Below are 20,275 nucleotides of genomic sequence, written 5' to 3'. Positions count from 1 at the left end.
AAAAGATCACAGACAAGCGTTGCAAGATGAGTTCTGGATCATTGCCATGGAACAAGAACTCGAGCAGTTTGTTCGCAATGACGTGTGGGAACTAGTGCCACGACCGATGGACTGCAATATTGTGGGAACCAAGTGGATTTTCAAGAACAAAATTGATGAGAATAGAGCAGTGGTTTGAAACAAAGCTCGTCTAGTGGCTCAGGGATACTCCTAAGTAGAAGGAGTGGATTTTGAAGAGACATTTGCACCTGTGGCACGCCTTGAGTCAATCAGACTCTTTCTGGGAATGGCATGTATACTCAACTTCAGGGTATATCAGATGGATGTCATGAGTGCTTTTCTGAATGGTCTGATTCAGGAGGAGGTGTATATGGAGCAGCCGAAAGGGTTCGAAGATGCAGGCAACCCGGCTCATGTGTACAAGCTTAAGAAAGCGTTGTATGGACTGAAGCAGGTACCCAGAGCCTGGTATGGACGATTGACGAGCTTCCTAGTTCAAGAAGGTTACATGAGAGGTAGTGTGGATAAAACCTTGTTCATTCTGGAGGAGAAAGATAAGATTATGGTTGTTCAGATTTATGTGGACGACATAATCTTCGGAGGGACCTCTCAAGAGCTAGTTGATGCATTTGTTGCAAGCATTACGAGTGAGTTTGAGATGAGTATGGTAGGAGAGCTCAAGTACTTTTTGGGACTTCAGATCACTCAATATGAGGAAGGTGTCTTCATATCACAAAGCACCTATGCTAGGAACCTCTTGAAAAGATTCAAGCTTGATTCAGCCAAAGAAGCAAAGACCCCAATGAGCACAACCACCAGTCTCACGCGAGATGATGAGGGAACAAGTGTTGATCCAACTTTGTATAGAGGAATGATTGGGAGTCTCCTTTATCTCACAGCGAGCAGACCGGATCTGTGCCTAAGTGTTGGCATCTGCGCTAGGTAAGCTAAACCTAAGCAATCTTATCTTGAGGCTGTAAAGAGGATCATCAAGTACGTCAAGGGCACAGTTGATTTAGGTATCTGGTACTCGAAAGGATCAAATCAGAACCTAGTGAGATACTGTGATGCAGATTGGACAGGAAGTGCTGATGACAGGAAAAGCACCAGTGGTGGGTGTTTCTTTCTCGGGAATAACCTCATCTCGTGGCTCATCAGAAGCAAAATTCAGTGTCCCTCTCCACTGCTGAAGCAGAATACATTGCCATGGGGAGCTGTTGTAGCCAACTACTGTGGATGAAGCAGATGTCCGCTGACTATGGAATGAATTCAGGTCCACTTCTTGTGTACTGTGACAACAAGAGTGCTATAAGCATTTCCAAGAACCCAGTACAACACTCAAGGACAAAACACATCGACATAAGACACCACTTTATCCGTGAGTTAGTGGATGGAAAACAGGTAGTGATCGAGCATGTAGTCACTGAATATCAACTGGCTGATTTATTCACAAAACCATTGGACTTTAATCGTTTTGTCACTTTAAGAAATGCAATTGGTGTTTGTGGAATTTAACAAGTGCTTTGAGATGTGTAGAACTGATACAAGTACAGGCTCAGGATGAACATAACGTTTCGATTCAGCCTTGAAGGTTAAAGGTCGAAGAAAAAGAGCTACTTATCTTTTCGTCATGTCTCGACATCAGTACAGGTTTCACAGAGAGAACCAAACAACATGAAAGCAATATAAGTCGGTCTTTGAGAAACCGCAATGATAAGACTGAGCTATAGGTTAATCTGTACTGCAGAGACAGGTCCTACATCAAAAAGAAGACCTGTCCAAAGCTCAAGAAAAACCCAAGGCAGAAAAAGAAGGGAAGCTGCCAAGTCACAGTGTATCCAATAAAAAAAATACAATGTGCCAAGTACCTAAGGTTCTCTCTTGCTGAATAAAGGTTGAAAACTGATGAAGAGCGTGATAAAGACAAGATAGTGTGAAAGCTAGTCTCGGTATCAAACCTGGCAAGGCACAAAGAATCAAATAGAAGCGGAGTGATCATTCGAGTCATGTGCTGAATCAGCTTATGTGTCATCTGTGAATCTGGGTAAATAAGTTAATCTCAAAAACTGTTTTCAAAAGCTAGTTGAGGTGTGATGATGTGAACGGTTACTATTCATGTTAGTCGTCACAAAATTCTTTGGATTAAATGTGTCAATGACTGTCGTGTTCCTTGTGGTGTACTAACGAATTCCATTGTGCTAGAAAAGGGTGTGTCATGGTTGAACAGGAAGTGGGCCGTGGACAAATGATGCTCATGCAGATAGGTCCAACAGCAGCCCATGAAGGAAAAGTAAAATCAAACCGAGGAGAGGGAAATTGAAGTTGCTATATTTGCGGGAGAGGAAGAGGAAGAGACACAACACTGAATTGAGTCAAAACCCTAGGTGCAAAGAACTCGCGTTACTCAATTCAAAGCATCTCAATCTAGATCTGCTCATAAAATGGTGTCTGCGACACGAAGAGGGCTCATCAGAAGGAAATCGAAATCAAAGATGGCACATGCAACAGGTGATACTTCGTCTCCTCATCTAATCGATGGATCAAGTGGGAAAGAGCAGAATCCGCGGGTGATTCAGAGTGAAGAGAAGTCTGGAACAGGAAAGGGGACCGGAAGCGAGAGCGAGTCATTCGCTACTGCAGACGAAGGCGGAGACTCATCATCTTGGTAAAGAGGATCCGCTTCTCGACGAAGCTCAGGTTGAATCGGTGGCACAAGAGGAGGAACACGATGGTGCGAATAAATCTGAAGCAGAAAACAAAGAAAGCCCTCGAGCCGAAACTGAATCGCAAGGAGTCGATCAACTGAGGGAGGATAGAGAAGTCGCATCGGAGACCCGAATGGAGGCTGAGCCCAAGGACAACGAAAAGTGGTTTCTGAGGATGAAGAAGGAAGAGGTCTGCCATCTGAGACAGACGAACGGCCAGAGGAGATGTCGGTTCAGGAGCAAATCGACGAGGTCAAAAGGAAGCGGAGCTTGGCAATGGTGACAGTTCCTGCTTCAAAGCGAGCTCGGAAAGAAAAGAAAAGAACCCCATCCGCTGAAGCCTCAGAACCAAGAGCTGAATCAACCCCAGCCGCTCCTTGCCCAGAGGCTGATTCGAGTCATATCAAACAGAAGAAGAAGAAGGCCAATCTCAGGAGCAAAAAGAGGGTGGTGTCTGATGAACGATTTCAGGTGTTCAAGGATCGTCACATCTGGTGCGAGCGAGTTGTAGATGTGGACGAAGAAGATGAATGGAAGTACCTTGAGGTACTTCGTGAGAGCGGAATGCGGTGGACGGTGACCGAGCTCGAGCCATACATGAGCAAGGTGGTGCGAGAGTTCTATGTAGGGCTACCATCAGAGTCACCAAGTGATCCATCTCAGGTCTTTGTAGTGAGAATCATGGGAGCTAAAGTCTGAATTTCTCCAGGGATCATCAACGAGACCTTACGCCGCGAGCCTCTGATTGAAGTAGAAAGAAAAGAGGAGGCTGAGGCAGATCTTGTGCCAATTTCTGAGGTATCAAAATATCTGTCACAAGGGCATCAGTCGACATGGTCTGGGTTAACCTCGAGAGATTTCCCTCCACGGATAGCTGCACTGATGGTCATCGCATCTTACAACTGGGTCCCTTCAACGAACAAGCACCACATCTCTGAGGAACGGGCAAGGTTGGTCTACAAGCTGGCACACGGAATCAATGTTGACATTGGGCGGATGATCTTCCAGCAAATGCTTGATCTGAGCAAGGTCATCAAGGGGGATAGACGATGGTTGATGTTTCCCTGTCTCATCAGCAAGGTCATCAAGAGGCAGCTCATTCTGCAGCTCGAAGAAGGTGAAATGTGGATCTTCCCAACCAAATACAAGAAGGATCCACGTAGTGGGGAAACCTTTCTCAAGAAGGAAGCCGCTGCTGCAGTTACCGAGGAAAAGGCTAAGGAGAAACGGAAGAAAGAGGCAAGAAAGAGAACTGGAGTTGCGTCGACATATCGTCCCGCAACCTCGAATCCGCATTCAACAACCGCTGCCCAGCCGAACATGTCAACTGGAGGAGTCAACAACGTAAGTCTGAGGCTCCAGCCGATGCAGAGGGAATCAGGACAGCTCTTGAAGATGTGGCATCAGTTCTTGAGCAACTCGGAGTAGTAACGGCCATGTTACGCGCTGCAGTCACAGGTAACCTCACTTCGACCCTCTCTGAACTTTCAAAATATGTTTGCTCATCGATTATTTTTAACATCTGTGCTCACAAGCAGGGGGAGAAGATTGAAATCGGTGGATGCATGAACTATGGGGGAGTTTGTGTTGGTTTTTTTTTTTTTTGGGTTTTAGAATTCTGGGGGAGTAAGGAGAGAGTTTTTTTTTTAGACATTGTGTTCTATCTTTTATCTCCTTGAACTCGTTGATGTTAAGACTTGACACTCCATTGGTTTCTTGGAGTTCTTTTGTTTACTCGGAATCATTCCCAGAATTGTGTGTGGCTTGTAGTATGTTGGTTGTTGCTTGTTTGGTCTCGATTTCTTGGACAGGTACTTGTGAAGCACATATGCTAAAAAGGGGGAGATTGAAGATGCAAACAAGGCTGGAGTAGCACGTGTAGCAGTCCGACTAGCTTTGGAACTGACACGGGGAGACTTGCGTAGCAATCTACACACGTGGAGGCGAGCTGGAAGCTGAGCTGGAGCTGCAGGACGTGTTGGACACTTCAAGAGACGAGAAGCTGACGTGGACAGGAAGCTTGGAGCATCTTGGAGGATCTTTTGAAGAAAATATCAAGTTTCCTCTATCTTAGGAGAAGATAGGAAGGTGAAGATTCTCATGAAGATTTGGAGAAATCGTAAAGAGAGTCTAGGCGAGGAGTAGCCGCAAGTCCTATTGTGTATAAATAGATGTGTGAATAACCGTGTAGGGTTTGAACACAACTGAGAGAATTCTTAGCAAAGGGTGAGCGAAAATCTGTGAGAGTTTTTGTGAGCTAGTGTGCTAAGGGGTTTGGGTGAGAGGTTCTTGGATCACGTATCGATTCAAGAACAGGTGAGGCTAGTGTAGCAAATCAAGGTGTGTCTTGAGGTTGCTCTAAATCGGGTTCTGTATACTTGTAAGTTACAAACAGATTTACTAGTGAAATATTCTTGAAGAGAAAATCCTTGTGTTGTGTTCTGTGTTAGTTTCCGTATTACTACTCTTACATTTTCAAAAGGAACTAAAACGAATGTATTGGCTTCACAGACGTCTTGTGAAACGACCTATACAGGCAATTAATAAGATCAAAAAGTATGTATCTGAGGGTCCTAGCAACTTCAAAATGATATATAGGGTCTATGCAACTCGACCCTGCAAAATGAGCGAGTTATACTTTTATTGAGCACCACCTCAAAGATTTCGCCCCAAAAATTCATTGTACTTCTTGGCATGAGCCCTGACAAGTCCCCGATCGAGCACACACTCTGTATGCAAACTAGCTAGGTGATCTTTACATGTGTAGAACCATGTCTCTGAATTGGCTTCTTTCTCGTAAATGTCACACCAATAATATTTACCACTTGCCTTTTCTCCAGAGCATAGTGAGAGAGAATGATCGTCAACTCTACGCTTCACCACTTGTGGTAAAGTGGTGCATTTGAAGTCCAAAACAAATTCACAACCATCTTCAATGCATCAGAGCATAATATATCCCCTTGCAACCATTGCAGAATTCAGCTTCATCTCGTGGAATTTAATATAAAGGATGATTGGGATGACTTGGATGCACAAATGACTCAGTAATTGTACCGCACAAGATAATTAATTTCTTATCTCCATGCTTGTACCTGAAACCGTTGGACATTCTATGACAAGCACCATACTAGAACCACTCGGCCTCGCTTGTAACTAAAGTAAGTCGTCGTTCATTGTGTAACACATGCCTTTTCCTTGTAGGAAGTTCAGCGCAAGTTTGGGGGATAACAAAACCGCAATCCATCCAGCCATAGAAGGATTGTAGACAGATATGATGGGCACATGCTTTGCAACGCCTGTTCTCCTTGCAGAGAAGACCATCAGCATTGAGTCTTAAGTACAAATGATCTTTGTGGCTGAAATATTGTATTGTGTTGTCATCTATTACCACATATTGTATCTTCTGTTTCTTCGGTTATACCTTCGAGTTCTTTCCCGAATATTCCAAACATCCTTCTTGGTAGCACATTTCGAATGAACGACATAACCAGTAAATATTTGACAAAAATAACCTCCACAAGTCCAATCTACCTTCTGGCAACAAACTTCACATACAGAATTCACAACACCAATAAGAGAGGTGCAAGAAACACGATCGAGATAAATGCACCTTGTAAAATATTGGCCAAAAATTTAAGTATTTACTAAATTTTTACAAGGTGCATTGTAAGAGTCAGTAGTAACAAGGCGTGTTGGTGCAAAAACTTATGTTATTGGCCGGCATTTTTAAACTATAATTTACATGAACATTGTTTTATGTTTAACATTATTGTTGTTTTTTTGTTGTCAATATATATATATATGTATAGATATATATCTTTGTACTAAAATTTGGAGAAAAAAAATATATGGAGTACATTACAAGAAGATACATGAATCTCTATATATGTCATGAGATCCGACAAATAAAGCACGTTACAGTATGTGGAAATGGAACACGGGGCTTTGTGGAAACTAGAAACTATTATAAGAGCAGGTCTATTGGGGGTATTCCCGTTTTTGGGTTCGAGTTCATATGCAAATCAGATTAAAAATAAATGAGAATAAGCCCAATACAGAAGACTCGGGTTATCCGGACGAGCCCAACGACCCCGTGTCCAAACCACGTGGCTGGCATGTGGTGATTGGTCGCGAGAAAGGGGATTATTGCATGGAAAAAAAAAAAAATCTTTCGGGGAAAATTTCTTTCTCTCTTCGTCTTCTCGAGCGAGAAACGATTCTGGAAATGTCGATTCCGCCCAGACCCACCGATCATCGTTCCCCGAAGAGGCAAAGATTTCCTCTTGTCGTTGAAGACGACGATTCATCAGAAGACGGCGAAGATTACACCACCGTGGAAGAAGACGATGACGACGACAGCGAGGATTCCGAATCCGTAAGCGTCGCCGAGGAGGAAGCGGTATGAGGGGAAGAACCAGCAATCAGAATCGCAGTTGGTGTAACGGAGACACAACCGGCAAGATCTGTAAGCAGTTTCAGCCCCAGTTCTTCATCATCGTCGCAACCACAATCCAGTTGGTGATGACGTAATTGATGAAGAAGAATTCACAGTTACGAGCTGGTGGGGAGTGATTCTTGTTTTCTTCTTCTCCATTTTAAATATAAATTTTATTATTATTATTATTATTGATGAACTCCATTTTCAGATTCACTAATGGAACCTAAAAATTGCATAAGTTCTTCCATAATCTCAAAACCAAAAAAAATAATTATAATATTCTGATGAACCTAAAAAGAGGTTCACCAATAGACATGGTCTAAGGAGACAGCCGCAACAACGACATTCACAAGTCACAACTAAACTAATCTAACCTTCACTCTCAAGCTTTATTACTAGATCTCTGATTTTAAGTTATGCTCTTTGTTTAATTACAACAAAGTTCCATTTTATGTATTTATGAATTTCTTCTAAGCAAACCTTCATAAGTTTTAGGTATTGGTCCAACTTAATAGCTAAGTACAGACTTGGAATTATTCGGTAATTAATTTATTCAAAACGTAATTGCATTTTATTACTAAAATCTACAAAAATCTTGTATGACCATATATTTTTGTAGTCATAGTCATACAGGATTTTAGTAATAAATCTACAAAAATATATGGTCATACAAGATTTTAGTAATCAATCTATAAACAGATATATGGTCAAACAAGAATTTTGTAGATTTTAGTAATAAAATTAAAATCTTGTATGACCAAATATTTTTATTCATTTTTTATATTTGTGTAACTGAAAAAGAATATCCACACAAAAAACTATAAATACACAAATTTGATGTTTTGTTATTCTAAAAGTTATCTTAGATCTAAAAATGAACTATTTCATTTCTTTTATGTTAATTACTGTTATATATTTTAAGTTGAACGAAGCATGCCTGGAAAATAACGTTACAATATCTAACCAACTCACTCCTCCATCTCGTATTCTTAGCATATATTGCCATGTTGGGAAAACTTATGAAGAAGGAATAGATTTGGCAGTTGGTGCTAATGAGGTCTTCACATTTGTGGAGGAGGAAAAGGGATATAAGAGGAGGGAGATAACATGTCTCTTGAAGCATGGCCCTAATTTAGAGCATTCTCGTAATATTGAGGTGTACAGAGGTGCCCAAAGCAGACGATGTGGTGAGACACGTTTATGGGTTGCCAAAACTGATGGAATTTATTTTATGAAAAATGGTATACCTCCGCTCGCTCGCGCACTTTCTTGGGAATGAAAAAAAAAACAATATGCTCTAGTCATTCTTAATAAATAATTATATAAATAAAAAAAATATAAGCGATCTGATATCTATAAAATATTGTATCAATGTTTCAAATAATATACGTAACATCATCTTTTTAATCCAAAATAAAAAGATTGAGTTCGTGAGCATGCGCTTTCGAAATCCAAAAGAATTTGTGGTAGTGGATGTAAATTAACCACAGCAAATGGCTAATTTGCCTAATCTCGCTTTTTCATATCCAGCGCACAACTTGGTGATAATATCAACTGAATGCATTCCCTCCATTGATGTTATTCAAATTTGAACATATAATTTATATCAAACTACTGGATTTTTTTTTTGGTGATGATTTATATTTCTGTGGCTTAGGGACTTTTAATTTGGACTATGGCTTCAACATTAATGGTAATATTTCTGTTTTTCAAAAATATCCGAAATGTTTCTACATCGGTCGAAAAAAGGCTATAAAAATGGTTTGATTCTTCACCATAAACTCATTAAGGCTTTGTGAATACTACAGAAGTTTGAATAGGCGGAGATCTAGAACACATAGAGAAGGAGCAATAGCCAAAGGTGGATGATATTCTTGTCTTTCCTATAATGCTATGTGAATATTTATCATAAGCTAAAAGGCAATTTATTTAGAAAATTTAAAGAACAAAAAGTACAGGCAAATCAAAAAGATCAAAAGTGAAACATCTTGAAGATTGAGTCACACACTCTCTTAATTATCTACAAAAAGAAAGTTGCAATCATAATAACTAAACATAAGTAATAAGCACCATCGTTCAAAAAAAGAAAAAACGGTAAATCTATAATGATACAATGTCGTTGTGTTCTTTGTATTCCAAATAAGAGATTTGCCTCTGCAACTTGATCTGCTCATAGAACTTAGCAATGAACTCCTCTGCTCTCACATCCACCCCTTTCTCTTCCTCCTCATCATCCTTAGCCGTACGATCTCTCTTTTCCGTACAAGATTCATCGTAACCGTACGATCTCACCTCATCGAAATAATCTTGACCGTCCATTCCAAAGTCATCCTCAAACTCTACGGGAGGAGCAATGCAGGGGAGGAGGAACCTCATAGACGTAGGATGATGATACACCTTCTTCTTGACGTTAAATAACGGCGTCTCATCAAAGGAAAGCTGACGTTCTCCGTAACGGGAGAGATAACGGTCACCGTTGTTATGATGTGCTAGGGCTTTGAGATGCTTGGAGAACAAGTTACGAAGTTCGAACAAATGCCATCTTTTGAAAACTCCACCTTTCCTTCCCCATAGAAGAGCCATCCTCACAAGACTCCAAACTTTATGTGTTATTGCGCTTCTACTGATTTTCTTCTTCGATGAATCCGCCATTGATGATTGATACTCTGCAAAATATTGATTCTTGGCTTTTACCACAGAAAAAAAAACTGATTCTTGGTGGTGATATGATTTGAGATTTGAGATGGTTTTTGTTTCTCTTAAAAAGAAGCTTTTTTTCTAGTGTTTGTTGGTTTGGGTTCTTGAAATGATTGTGTGTGTGTATATATATATATATACACAAAAGTGTGCAGCTTTTGCTTGCTGTTTGCAATTTGCCCAACGCGGGGTAACAATAAAAATAGATTATCACCTTTTTTGTCGTAATAGATTATCACCTTAACCCCCAAAATACATATACACAATATATATAGATTATCCTACGTGATTAGCATTTAATTAGTGCAAAAAAACTTCTTATTCAATTAATTCAATTATACCCAAAATTTTAAATATTTATAGAGACCAATACTTCTTCTATTTATCATGCTTTTATAATTTTATTTGTTATTAGTATTCCACTCTGTAAATATTTTAAAGCAAGGAAAACTTTACAAATAAGTTCATGTGGCCCTGTGTGGGTCACGGCTGTACGCGGACAATATCTTAGCTGTGTTAGCCGTTTTGTTTCATAATTTACAATTTTTTGTTTTATTTTTTTTGTCTGTTATGTGCTTTTTTATTTAAATACATATTTATATTTACTTTCAACCTCTTTAGTGATTTTGTTGCTTCAACCCCATTATTAGTTTCAACTTTCCAGTCTTGAAATGTGTACGTTTAGATATTGTTTTTACTTTTCATTTTAAATATATATAATATAATAATGATTTGCCATTTGTATAAAAAACATTTTTTTGATAACTACTAAAATATCTTGATGCTGAACTAAAGAAATTATTAGACATATATATGACTGAGTACTATTTCTTTTGATGAAATGCAATTATGTTTTAAATAAATTAATTACCGAATGATTCCAAGTCTATACTTAGCTATTAAGTTGGACCATTACTAATTAAAACGTATGATCATGAAGCTTTTATTAGTAGAAATTGATAAATACATAAATGGAACTTTCATTGTAGTTAAAGAAATAGTATATAATTGAAAATTAGAGATCTAATTAAGGTTGAGAGGGAAGGAGTTTAGTTGTTGCGGCTGCGTCCTTATAATAGTTTGTAGTTTCCACGAAACCGTGTTCCATTTCTAGATACTGTAACGTGTTTTCTTTGTCGGATCTCAGACATATACAGATTCATGTATCTTCTTTGTAATATACTCCATTTTTTCCAATACAACGATATATATACTGACAACAAAAGAAGAAGAAACAATAATGATTAAAATACAACAGTCTTCATGTAAATTATACTTTAAAAATGCCGGCTAATAATATACTCTCTCTGTTCCAGAATAGAATATATTTTAGGATTTTTCTTTGTTCCAAAATAGATGATGTTTTGGAAATATTTAATGTTATTACACTTTACAAGAATGATTTAATAACATATTTTATTTAATTATTTTGAAGTAATAAATTTTTATTTGTAAACAAACCAATAGTAACAAATTTAATAATTTTACTAAATTATAGAGCATTTAATAAGTGTGTGAAAAACAAATTTTAGAAAGTGAAAAGACAACTAAAAGCAACACATATTTATTGTTTCTTAATAAGAATGAAATTTTTAAAACATCATATATTCTGGAAGAGGGAGTAAGTTTTTGCACCGCCAAAGAGACCTGTTAATATTGACTTGAAATTCCGTGAAACTGATTTACTAATGTTTTGGCATGGATTTATTTTGAGAAAGAAATATATTTTAATGCTTTTAAGTTCAAATTGGTTAAAAAGGTAAAATATAATTTTTTTTGGGTAAAAGGTTAAGATTATACCATTTTCTGAATAATGTCGCATACAACTTATTAAAAGAAAGGAAAGAAGCTAGCTAGCTAACAATAAAAACTATAGAGGAGAGTTAATACAATCAGAATATATAAAATATAATTCAAGTTGAGAAAGGGAGAAACTATCCGAGTTGGGAAAGGAGAGAAGACAGTCACGAAGGAGCATGACTGATGGAAAGGAATGAGGAAGAAATCGCAGATAAGATAGAGGAATCATCATCGGAGATAGCACTAGTAGGCACCACCAGCAGCAAGAGCAACACGAGAGAGCTTCTTTGGAACCAGCAAACAAGTTATTAATTAAGAGAAATGAAACATGTCTTTATTATGTAAAACATGATATTTGTTCGCCGTTTTCTCCTTTACAAAATAATTAGTAAAGTTTAAGGATCCAAGAATAAATTGGTAACACAGAAATTATTTTGTTTTTCCTCATAATTAAGCTGGCCAAAACAATTTTGTTTATTTTTTTCTTTTTAAAATTACTTTCTTTCATCTCCCTCGTCTTCCCTTTAATGTATGTGTAGCAATAGTTCTAGATCAGTCCTATAAGTTGATGTTATTTTGGAATTGTAATATTGATATATGCTAAGTCTTTTTCGTATGGAAACATTGAAACGTAAGAAACAACATTCCGTGGAAATTTATGTATATAAAAAAAAGAGTTTCGAAAATTCCGGGGCAACTACCCAATAATCCGACCAACCTGAGGAAAAATTCAAATGTGTATACAATGATATACATGGACTTTATATGTATGTCGAAAATTTACAGGTTGGCACGTCGTGTCATTTTTGCATGGAACCATGTTTTGCGGCTATTTTTTCGTGCAAGTAACTTAGGGTTCCCTCATTATTCATATATATGTCTATAGATCTTTCAATCATTAGTCATTTCTTCCTAATTTATTTGGTCATTAAATGTTAATTACAAGTGAAAAAATAACAGAATTAAAAGTAATGTTTAAAAAGTGGATAAAGGAAGCAATAACTAAAAATAAAAATATAAAGGAATCAATAACAAATATAATTATGTTATAACACATATCATATATGGACTCTTATATCGGCTCATTAAACCCATCAGGGCATTGTACTTAACCTAGATTCTCTATGTACTCTATATATACATTTCAGTGATTAATAAAGTTTATAAGTTTTCACAACACGTTATCAGCACGATAAAACTCTCTGAGCGAAAAACCCTAATAAATCCGGCCACCACCAAAACCCTAAAAGCAAGTCGAAACTTAAAAGACGCATATCTTCCAAACCGTGAGGAACCAGAAGACGATCTACATATCAAATCGAAGCCCTCGACGAGACGAATCTACTGGTGAAAACCGTTTGTCGATCCAACGTCGGACGCGCCCTCACGCACACTTACAGTACACGACGATCAACCGAAAAAAAAAAAAAAAAACCAGATCCGAGTTTTTCCTTCTTCAACCAGCAGCTTCTCCAGTTTTGGTGATCAATCCTTGGAATTTGTAGCGGCTAACTGAGGTCTATTAGCTCCCAGTTTCATTAGCCTGTCAGAAAACCAAAGGTGGAAAAGGTATCTTCTAAAACTGAGAGCCATAGAACCTGTTGTTTAAACACTTCAAAACCCTATATAAAAAAAAAAAAAAAAAAAAAAAATCGATCTCTTATTGATTGAAAGTGTTTGATACTCTGATGATTGATTGATAACTTGTTGATTGATTGTTTAAATTACAAGTTTATGCATGTTCAAAGGTTTTAAACTCGTTTTATAAAACCCTAATCTACAAAAACCTAACAACCGTTTTTGGCCATGTTTATGGCATAAACCTATTCGATTTTCTTCATGTTTAATAAGCTTGTTGCAGCTTATTTGATTGTTGATTCTCTTGCTTGAAACACTTGATTGAATAAACTAAGAAAATCAACCCTAAATCCTAAGCTTGATTCACGATTTTGTAATCTTCAAAATCGTAAGTCATAATGCTTAAACCCTAGTCCTTTTCACGTGATTTCTTTGTTGTCCTTGTGAAATTATTAAAACCATCGATCACAGATCCTATAGATCTCGAAATCACATCCAAAATATGTTTTCCAAACCGTTAAAACCCTAGATAAAACCCTAATCATATTCGGCTCCCCTAGGGTTCCTCCTAAACCGCCTAAAACCGGCTAAACCTGGTTCTCATTAACCGAAATTATATTCGGCTTTAACCGATTAAATCACAGCTATTAAACCGACATCATGTTCGGGGTAACTAAAACCATACCCTTTAAAATTTTACTATTTCCGAGAAAGTTCCCTCTAATAGAAAGTTTCCTCATATAAAAACTTTCCTCATATAGAAATTTTCCCGACATAGAAACTTTCCTCATTTAGAAAATTACCCAAATTAGAAACTTTCCAAATTTAGAAACTTTCCTAAAATAGAAATATTCTCAAAATAGAAAGTTTCATCATCAGCATTCAAAATTTTCTCAAAACAATCCCTAACAAAATCAATCTCATGTTTTCAGATGTCAAACATTCAGAAATGTGAATTCGAGGCCTTTCACGTCTCCGGGGATAACTACCTCGAGTGGGCCCTAGACATGCGCTTGTTCCTTGCATCGAAAGAACTCGATGCGTGTATTACCGACGGTAACACCGCATCCCGTAAGGGACAGTCTCAGGCGATATGTCACATACGCCATCATTTGGCCCCGAGCCTTAAGCAGCAATATCTCACTCTTGAGAATCCACTTGAATTGTGGCAAGCGCTGAAAAAGCGATATGACCATCAGAAAATGGTCCAGTTGCCTCAGGCAGATTTCGACTGGAAGAACCTTCGGTTCCAGGACTACAAATCCGTAGATGATTACAACAACGAACTCTTTCGTATTGTTGCCATCCGGAAACTCTGTGGCGAGGATGTGACAGATAATGATCTCCTCGAGAAAACATTATCCACATTCAGCACAGAGAATGTTGTGCTCCAACAACAATACCGTGCAATGAAACACACATTGTACGAAGACTTGTTGTCCTGTCTTCTCCTCGCTGAGAAGAATAACCAGCTGCTTATGAGGAACAGCGCTATGAGGCCCCCGGGATCGGCTCCTGTCCCAGCTTCTCGTCAAGAGTCCTACCATGTTCAACCCGATAGATCCTCAGATCACCGCCGTGGACGTGGTAATGGACGTGGTAATGGCCGAGGACATGGACGTGGAAGACGTGGACGCAGACATGGTCGTGGCAACCGACCTAACCTCAGTTATGGTCGTGGCAACCGACCTAACCTCAGTTATGGTCCTGGTCGTGGTCGAGGCATCACCAAGCCGACCCGCCACACCAACCCTGATCACTCTGCTTGTACCAGATGTGGGATGTTCAACCACCCAACAAAGCAATGTCGCACCCCCAAGATCCACTGCGATCTATACCAGAAGTACGGAAAAGCTCCTGCTGAAGCCAACATGACTCAGCCAGTCGATGCTGCTAACCTGGAAGGTGACGACCTCCTTGATGATGAGAACACCACAAACGAGCAGACCGACCCCATGGACTATGAAACAGCTGATCTCCTCGATTAATTCAATCATCTGAAACTCTGATACAATTTGATTTTGTTCTTTATTTTTTTTTTCATTTTGGGATTTGTTTCATTTGCCTTTATTCTCAGACATTGCTTTACTTTATGATTTATCACATTTTCTGAATTCCTCAATACTGAATTCTATCTTCTATTCATAATGAAGCACACCAGCAAATGGAAACCATAGTCGTAGATAGTGGATCCAGCCACACTATCTTAAGAAACAAAAGTTACTTCATAAACCTAACCTATCAAACCGCAAATATTAGCACCATCGCGGGTCCCTCAAACCTTATCGAAGGATATGGCCATGCCTATGTGTTGCTATCAAATGGCACACAACTTGAAATACCAGATGCTCTATATTCTCCTAGTTCGAAGAGAAATCTTCTGAGCTTCAAGGATATAAGACAGAATGGTTTCCACATAGAAACCCAAGGTCAAGGGAACAAAGAATCCCTCCTAGTCACTAAAACCGTAGACGGCCATAAACAAATCCTCGAAACCATACCCGCGCTCTCTACTGGACTTTACCATGCTAAAGTCAGTATGATTGAAGCTAATACCACTCTCAAAGCCCGGTTTACTGATTATACTATTTGGCACGACCGGCTCGGTCATCCCGGTGTAAATATGATGCGTAAACTAATTCAAAACTCTCAAGGGCATACCCTCAAAGAAAACCGAGCTTATCCTCAACACCTCATATGCACAGCTTGTTCTCAAGGCAAATTGATCACTCGGCCTTCACCAGTTAAAATCTCTAAACAAACACTTCATTTCCTAGAAAGAATCCAGGGCGATATCTGTGAACCTATACATCCATCTCCCGGACCATTCCGGTACTTCATGGTCCTTATAGACGCATCAACCCGTTGGTCATATGTTTGTCTCTTGTCCTCTCGGAACCAAGCCTTCGCTAGGTTCTTGGCCCAAATCATAAAATTGCGGGCCCATTTCCCTGACTTCCCACTAAAGACTATCCGCCTTGACAATGCTGGTGAATTTACCTCACAAGCGTTTAATGACTACTGTATGGCCATGGGGGTAACCGTGGAACATCCTGTAGCACATGTCCATACTCAAAATGGATTGGCTGAATCATTCATTAAACGCATTCAATGGATAGCCCGACCATTACTCATGAGATCAAAGCTCCCGGCCTCAGCATGGGGACATGCAGTATTACATGTTGCTGAACTCATACGCATTCGGCCATCTAGTGAACACAAATATTCCCCATCCCAACTACTCTCGGGTCATGAGCCAGACATCTCCCATCTCAAAACATTTGGGTGTTCAGTATATGTACCCATTGCTCCACCACATCGAACCAAAATGGGACCTCAAAGAAGGATGGGAATATATGTTGGTTTTGACTCTCCCACCATCATAAGATATCTCGAGCCAACCACTGGAGATCTTTTCAAGGCCAGATATGCGGATTGCCAATTCGATGAATCGGTATATCCCTCTTTAGGTGGTGAGACAAACAAGCTGGTCAAAGATCTTTCATGGAATCAAACATCATTAAATTGGCAAGATCCTCGGACTCTAGAATGTGATTCAAAGATCCAAAAGATTATTCATTATCAAAAGCTAGCTAATCAATTGCCAGATTCCTTTGCTGACCCGACCAAAGTAACCAAATCGTACATCCCAGCTTGTAATGCACCAGTACGAATAGCTGTCCCAACGGGACAGACCCAAGTTGCTACAGAGTCTGCACCACGTCTCAAACGGGGCAGACCTCTCGGTTCCAAAGATAAGAATCCTCGGAAATCAAAGAAAGGTGCAATAACCGAAACCGGAATTCCTGCAATATCAGACATAGCCGCGGCTGAGACTCAATCTAATGAACCCTCAATGGAAGTTCGGGACGCCGAATCTCCAGGTTCAGAAGATAACAATGAGATCTCCATCAATTACAATATGTCCGGAATACAATGGAATCGAAAAGAAGTCGACTTAAATGCACTCTTTGCATACAAAGTAGCACTTGATGTTGCGCTCACGCAAGAGGATCTAGAACCCACGTCAATAACACAGTGTACACATCGAACAGATTGGCTAAAATGGAAAGAAGCCATAAACGTGGAGTTAAAGAGTCTCAAACTCAGAAACGTGTTCGGTCCGATCATCCGGACCCCATCACACATCAAGCCAGTGGGCCACAAATGGGTCTTTGTGCGCAAAAGGAACGAACTCGGTGAAGTCGTTCGATACAAAGCACGGCTTGTAGCACAAGGATTCTCACAGAGACCCGGAATCGATTATGAGGAGACTTATTCTCCAGTGGTGGATGCAACAACATTCCGATTCCTCATAAGTCTGGCCATAAGAGAAAATCTTGATCTGCGGTTAATGGATGTTGTAACCGCATATCTCTATGGGCCCCTGGACAACGAAATATATATGAGACTCCCAGATGGCATTGAACTAAAAGACAAAAATGCATCTCGAGATCAATACTGCATCAGGCTGAACAAATCCTTGTATGGACTGAAACAAAGTGGGCGTATGTGGTACAACCGCCTCAGCGATTACCTCATCAAAGAAGGCTACAAAAATGACCCCATCAGTCCATGCATCTTCATCAAGAAGTACTCAAACAAAGGATTTGTAATCATAGCAGTATACGTGGATGATCTAAACATCCTCGGAACATCTGGTGAGATCTCCCAAACAGTCGACTGCTTAAAAGCAGAATTCGAAATGAAAGACCTAGGCAAAACAAAGTACTGTTTGGGATTACAACTTGAGTACATCAAAGGAGGAATCCTTGTGCATCAATCGGCTTATATCGAAAAGGTACTCAAGCGATTTAATATGGACCAAGCTCACCCATTGACCAGCCCAATGGTAGTTAGAAGCTTAAGTGATGACCCTCTTGGTCCCAAAAAGGATGATGAAGAAATCCTTGGTCCTGAAAAGCCATACCTCAGTGCTGTAGGAGCGTTAATGTACCTGGCTAGTCACACTAGACCAGACATATGTTTCGCCGTGAACCTCCTCGCTCGATATAGTTCATCTCCAACTCAGAGGCACTGGAACGGTATAAAACATCTCCTAAGATACCTTCGAGGTACTCAAGACTTAGGACTCTTCTATACTAACCAAAATAAAGATGGGTTAGTCGGCTTCGCCGATGCAGGATATCTATCAGATCCGCACACTGCCAAATCTCAAACTGGCTACGTTTTTACGCATGGAGGAACAGCCATCTCTTGGAGATCAATGAAGCAGACACTCACTGCCACTTCATCAAACCATGCTGAAATCCTAGCCATTCATGAGGCTAGTAGGGAATGCGTCTGGCTGCGCTCCATGACTCAGCACATCCGCAGAGATTGTGGTATGGACGAAGACACACAGCCCACGGTGATGTATGAAGACAACGCGGCATGCATAGCTCAGCTCAAGGAAGGATATATCAAAGGAGATCGGACGAAGCACATTCTACCGAAGTTCTTCTCAACCTCAGACTGGCAGAAGGACGACACTCTCAGCGTTCAGCAGGTCCGATCCAGTGAGAATTCAGCTGACCTCTTCACCAAATCATTGCCTACTTCAACACACCGGAAGCTCGTCAAACAGATAGGAATGTATAGACTTAGAGATCTGCAGTGATGTTACAATCAGGGGGAGTAATGCGTGTTGTACTCTTTTTCCTTCACCATGGTTTTGTCCCACTGGGTTTTTCCTGGTAAGGTTTTAATGAGGCAACATTCCCCAGCGCATTATCGAGATCCCGATTGAGTAGCTGACCCGGTTCACTCGTTCAAGGGGGAGTGTTATAACACATATCATATATGGACTCTTATACCGGCCCATTAGGCCCATCAGGGCATTGTACTTAACCTAGATTCCCTATGTACTCTATATATACATTCCAGTGATTAATAAAGTTTATAAGTTTTCACAACAAATTACTAAAATATAATTAGTAGTAATTAATTGTGTTTGGTTTAGCTGTCTTTCTTTTCTTTAACTTCCTCTTCCCGTAACTACCGCATGAAGAGCGCGCTGTCTTTTCTAGTTATGACGTGAGAAAGCTCTCTTAACTCTAAAGAGACAGCTTTTACTTCCATCGTTTAAACCCAAAACTCTTCAACACTTATACTTTTCACCCCTAATATTTTTAAAACGTCAAACTACACCATTCTATTTATTTTCATATAAATAGACACAAAAATCTTTTCTTCCACTTGGGATCTTCTTCCAAAATCTCTCTTCCCTGCTCATTGCAGGGAAAACCCTCCCCCAATCTTGAATCTCTTTCGTTCACCATTGATCGTTAATTATATATGGAAATTAAAAATCAGACGATTAATGGTGGCGAAGAAGAGATCAAGAATAATAAGATGAAGAAGAAACGATCACGTGGCATGCACGTGCTCGGTGTGGTTTTATACATGATTCGCCGTCGTCGGAGGAGAAAGCCGTTTAATAACGGGTTTTGGCGGCGAGTTGTCGAGTCTTTTCGGCACTTGAAAAACGATAATATTACGATACTGCCATCATCTACTAATAATATGATACTGCCATCGTCTTCTCCGGTGAAGGATGAATCACCGGCGAGTAGTGACGATCAGCTATCAGAGATGGTTGAGGTTTTCACGGCGACTTCTTCTTCTTCCTCTTCGGGAATATCCGGGTATGGATCGGCAAAGTCATTGCGTGATATGGATTGTCTTGATGAAGATGATGAAGATGATGATGATGATGAAGATGAATGTTATGGCGATGATGATGGAGGTGATGAGATGATTGACGTGAAAGCGGAAGAGTTTATTGTGAGATTTTACGAGCAAATGAGGATGCAAAATCAGGCTTATACAGAACGTTACAAAGCCAAAGAGATGATGATGGTCTGAAGCGTATATTATATGACATGAATGTATGATTTGTATATGCATGGAGATGTGTATGTTTATCAAATTAAAAGGTTTGTCCTAGGATCGTTTTGTCTTTAATCATATCAAAACATTACTTTAATAAGTTATTAAGCAAAAATAATCTCTATTTATTTATTTAATTATATCTATTATGGTATTTAGTTAATCA

At 39.4% G+C, this 20,275-nt stretch overlaps 3 protein-coding genes across 3 annotated transcripts; 1 reads left to right on the top strand and 2 right to left on the bottom strand.

Moving 5' to 3' along the window:
- Window positions 1-5,210: 5,210 nt before the first annotated feature.
- Window positions 5,211-6,455, bottom strand: LOC112085129. Its single transcript, XM_024154150.1, is given in 7 exon segments — window positions 5,211-5,233; window positions 5,344-5,422; window positions 5,424-5,667; window positions 5,669-6,103; window positions 6,105-6,145; window positions 6,147-6,315; window positions 6,448-6,455. Coding segments are annotated over 7 exon segments (999 nt in total).
- A 2,763-nt stretch (window positions 6,456-9,218) lies between these two features.
- Window positions 9,219-9,916, bottom strand: LOC18014860. Its single transcript, XM_006396360.2, has one exon. The coding sequence runs from the start codon at window positions 9,793-9,795 to the stop codon at window positions 9,244-9,246; it is 552 nt and encodes a 183-aa protein (XP_006396423.1). The 5' UTR covers window positions 9,796-9,916; the 3' UTR covers window positions 9,219-9,243.
- A 9,508-nt stretch (window positions 9,917-19,424) lies between these two features.
- LOC18014859 lies at window positions 19,425-20,252 on the top strand. Its single transcript, XM_006396359.2, has one exon. The coding sequence runs from the start codon at window positions 19,516-19,518 to the stop codon at window positions 20,083-20,085; it is 570 nt and encodes a 189-aa protein (XP_006396422.1). The 5' UTR covers window positions 19,425-19,515; the 3' UTR covers window positions 20,086-20,252.
- The last annotated feature ends 23 nt before the right edge of the window (window positions 20,253-20,275 follow it).

This window comes from Eutrema salsugineum, unplaced genomic scaffold, assembly GCF_000478725.1.
Source record: "Eutrema salsugineum unplaced genomic scaffold, Eutsalg1_0 scaffold_3, whole genome shotgun sequence".
NCBI lineage: Eukaryota > Viridiplantae > Streptophyta > Magnoliopsida > Brassicales > Brassicaceae > Eutrema > Eutrema salsugineum.
This window is presented reverse-complemented; position numbering and strand designations above follow the sequence as displayed.

Coding starts and splice junctions, on each gene's coding strand:
- LOC18014860 (XM_006396360.2), bottom strand. CDS start 9,795: ATGGCGGATTCATCGAAGAAGAAAATCAGTAGAAGCGCAATAACACAT.
- LOC18014859 (XM_006396359.2), top strand. CDS start 19,516: ATGGAAATTAAAAATCAGACGATTAATGGTGGCGAAGAAGAGATCAAG.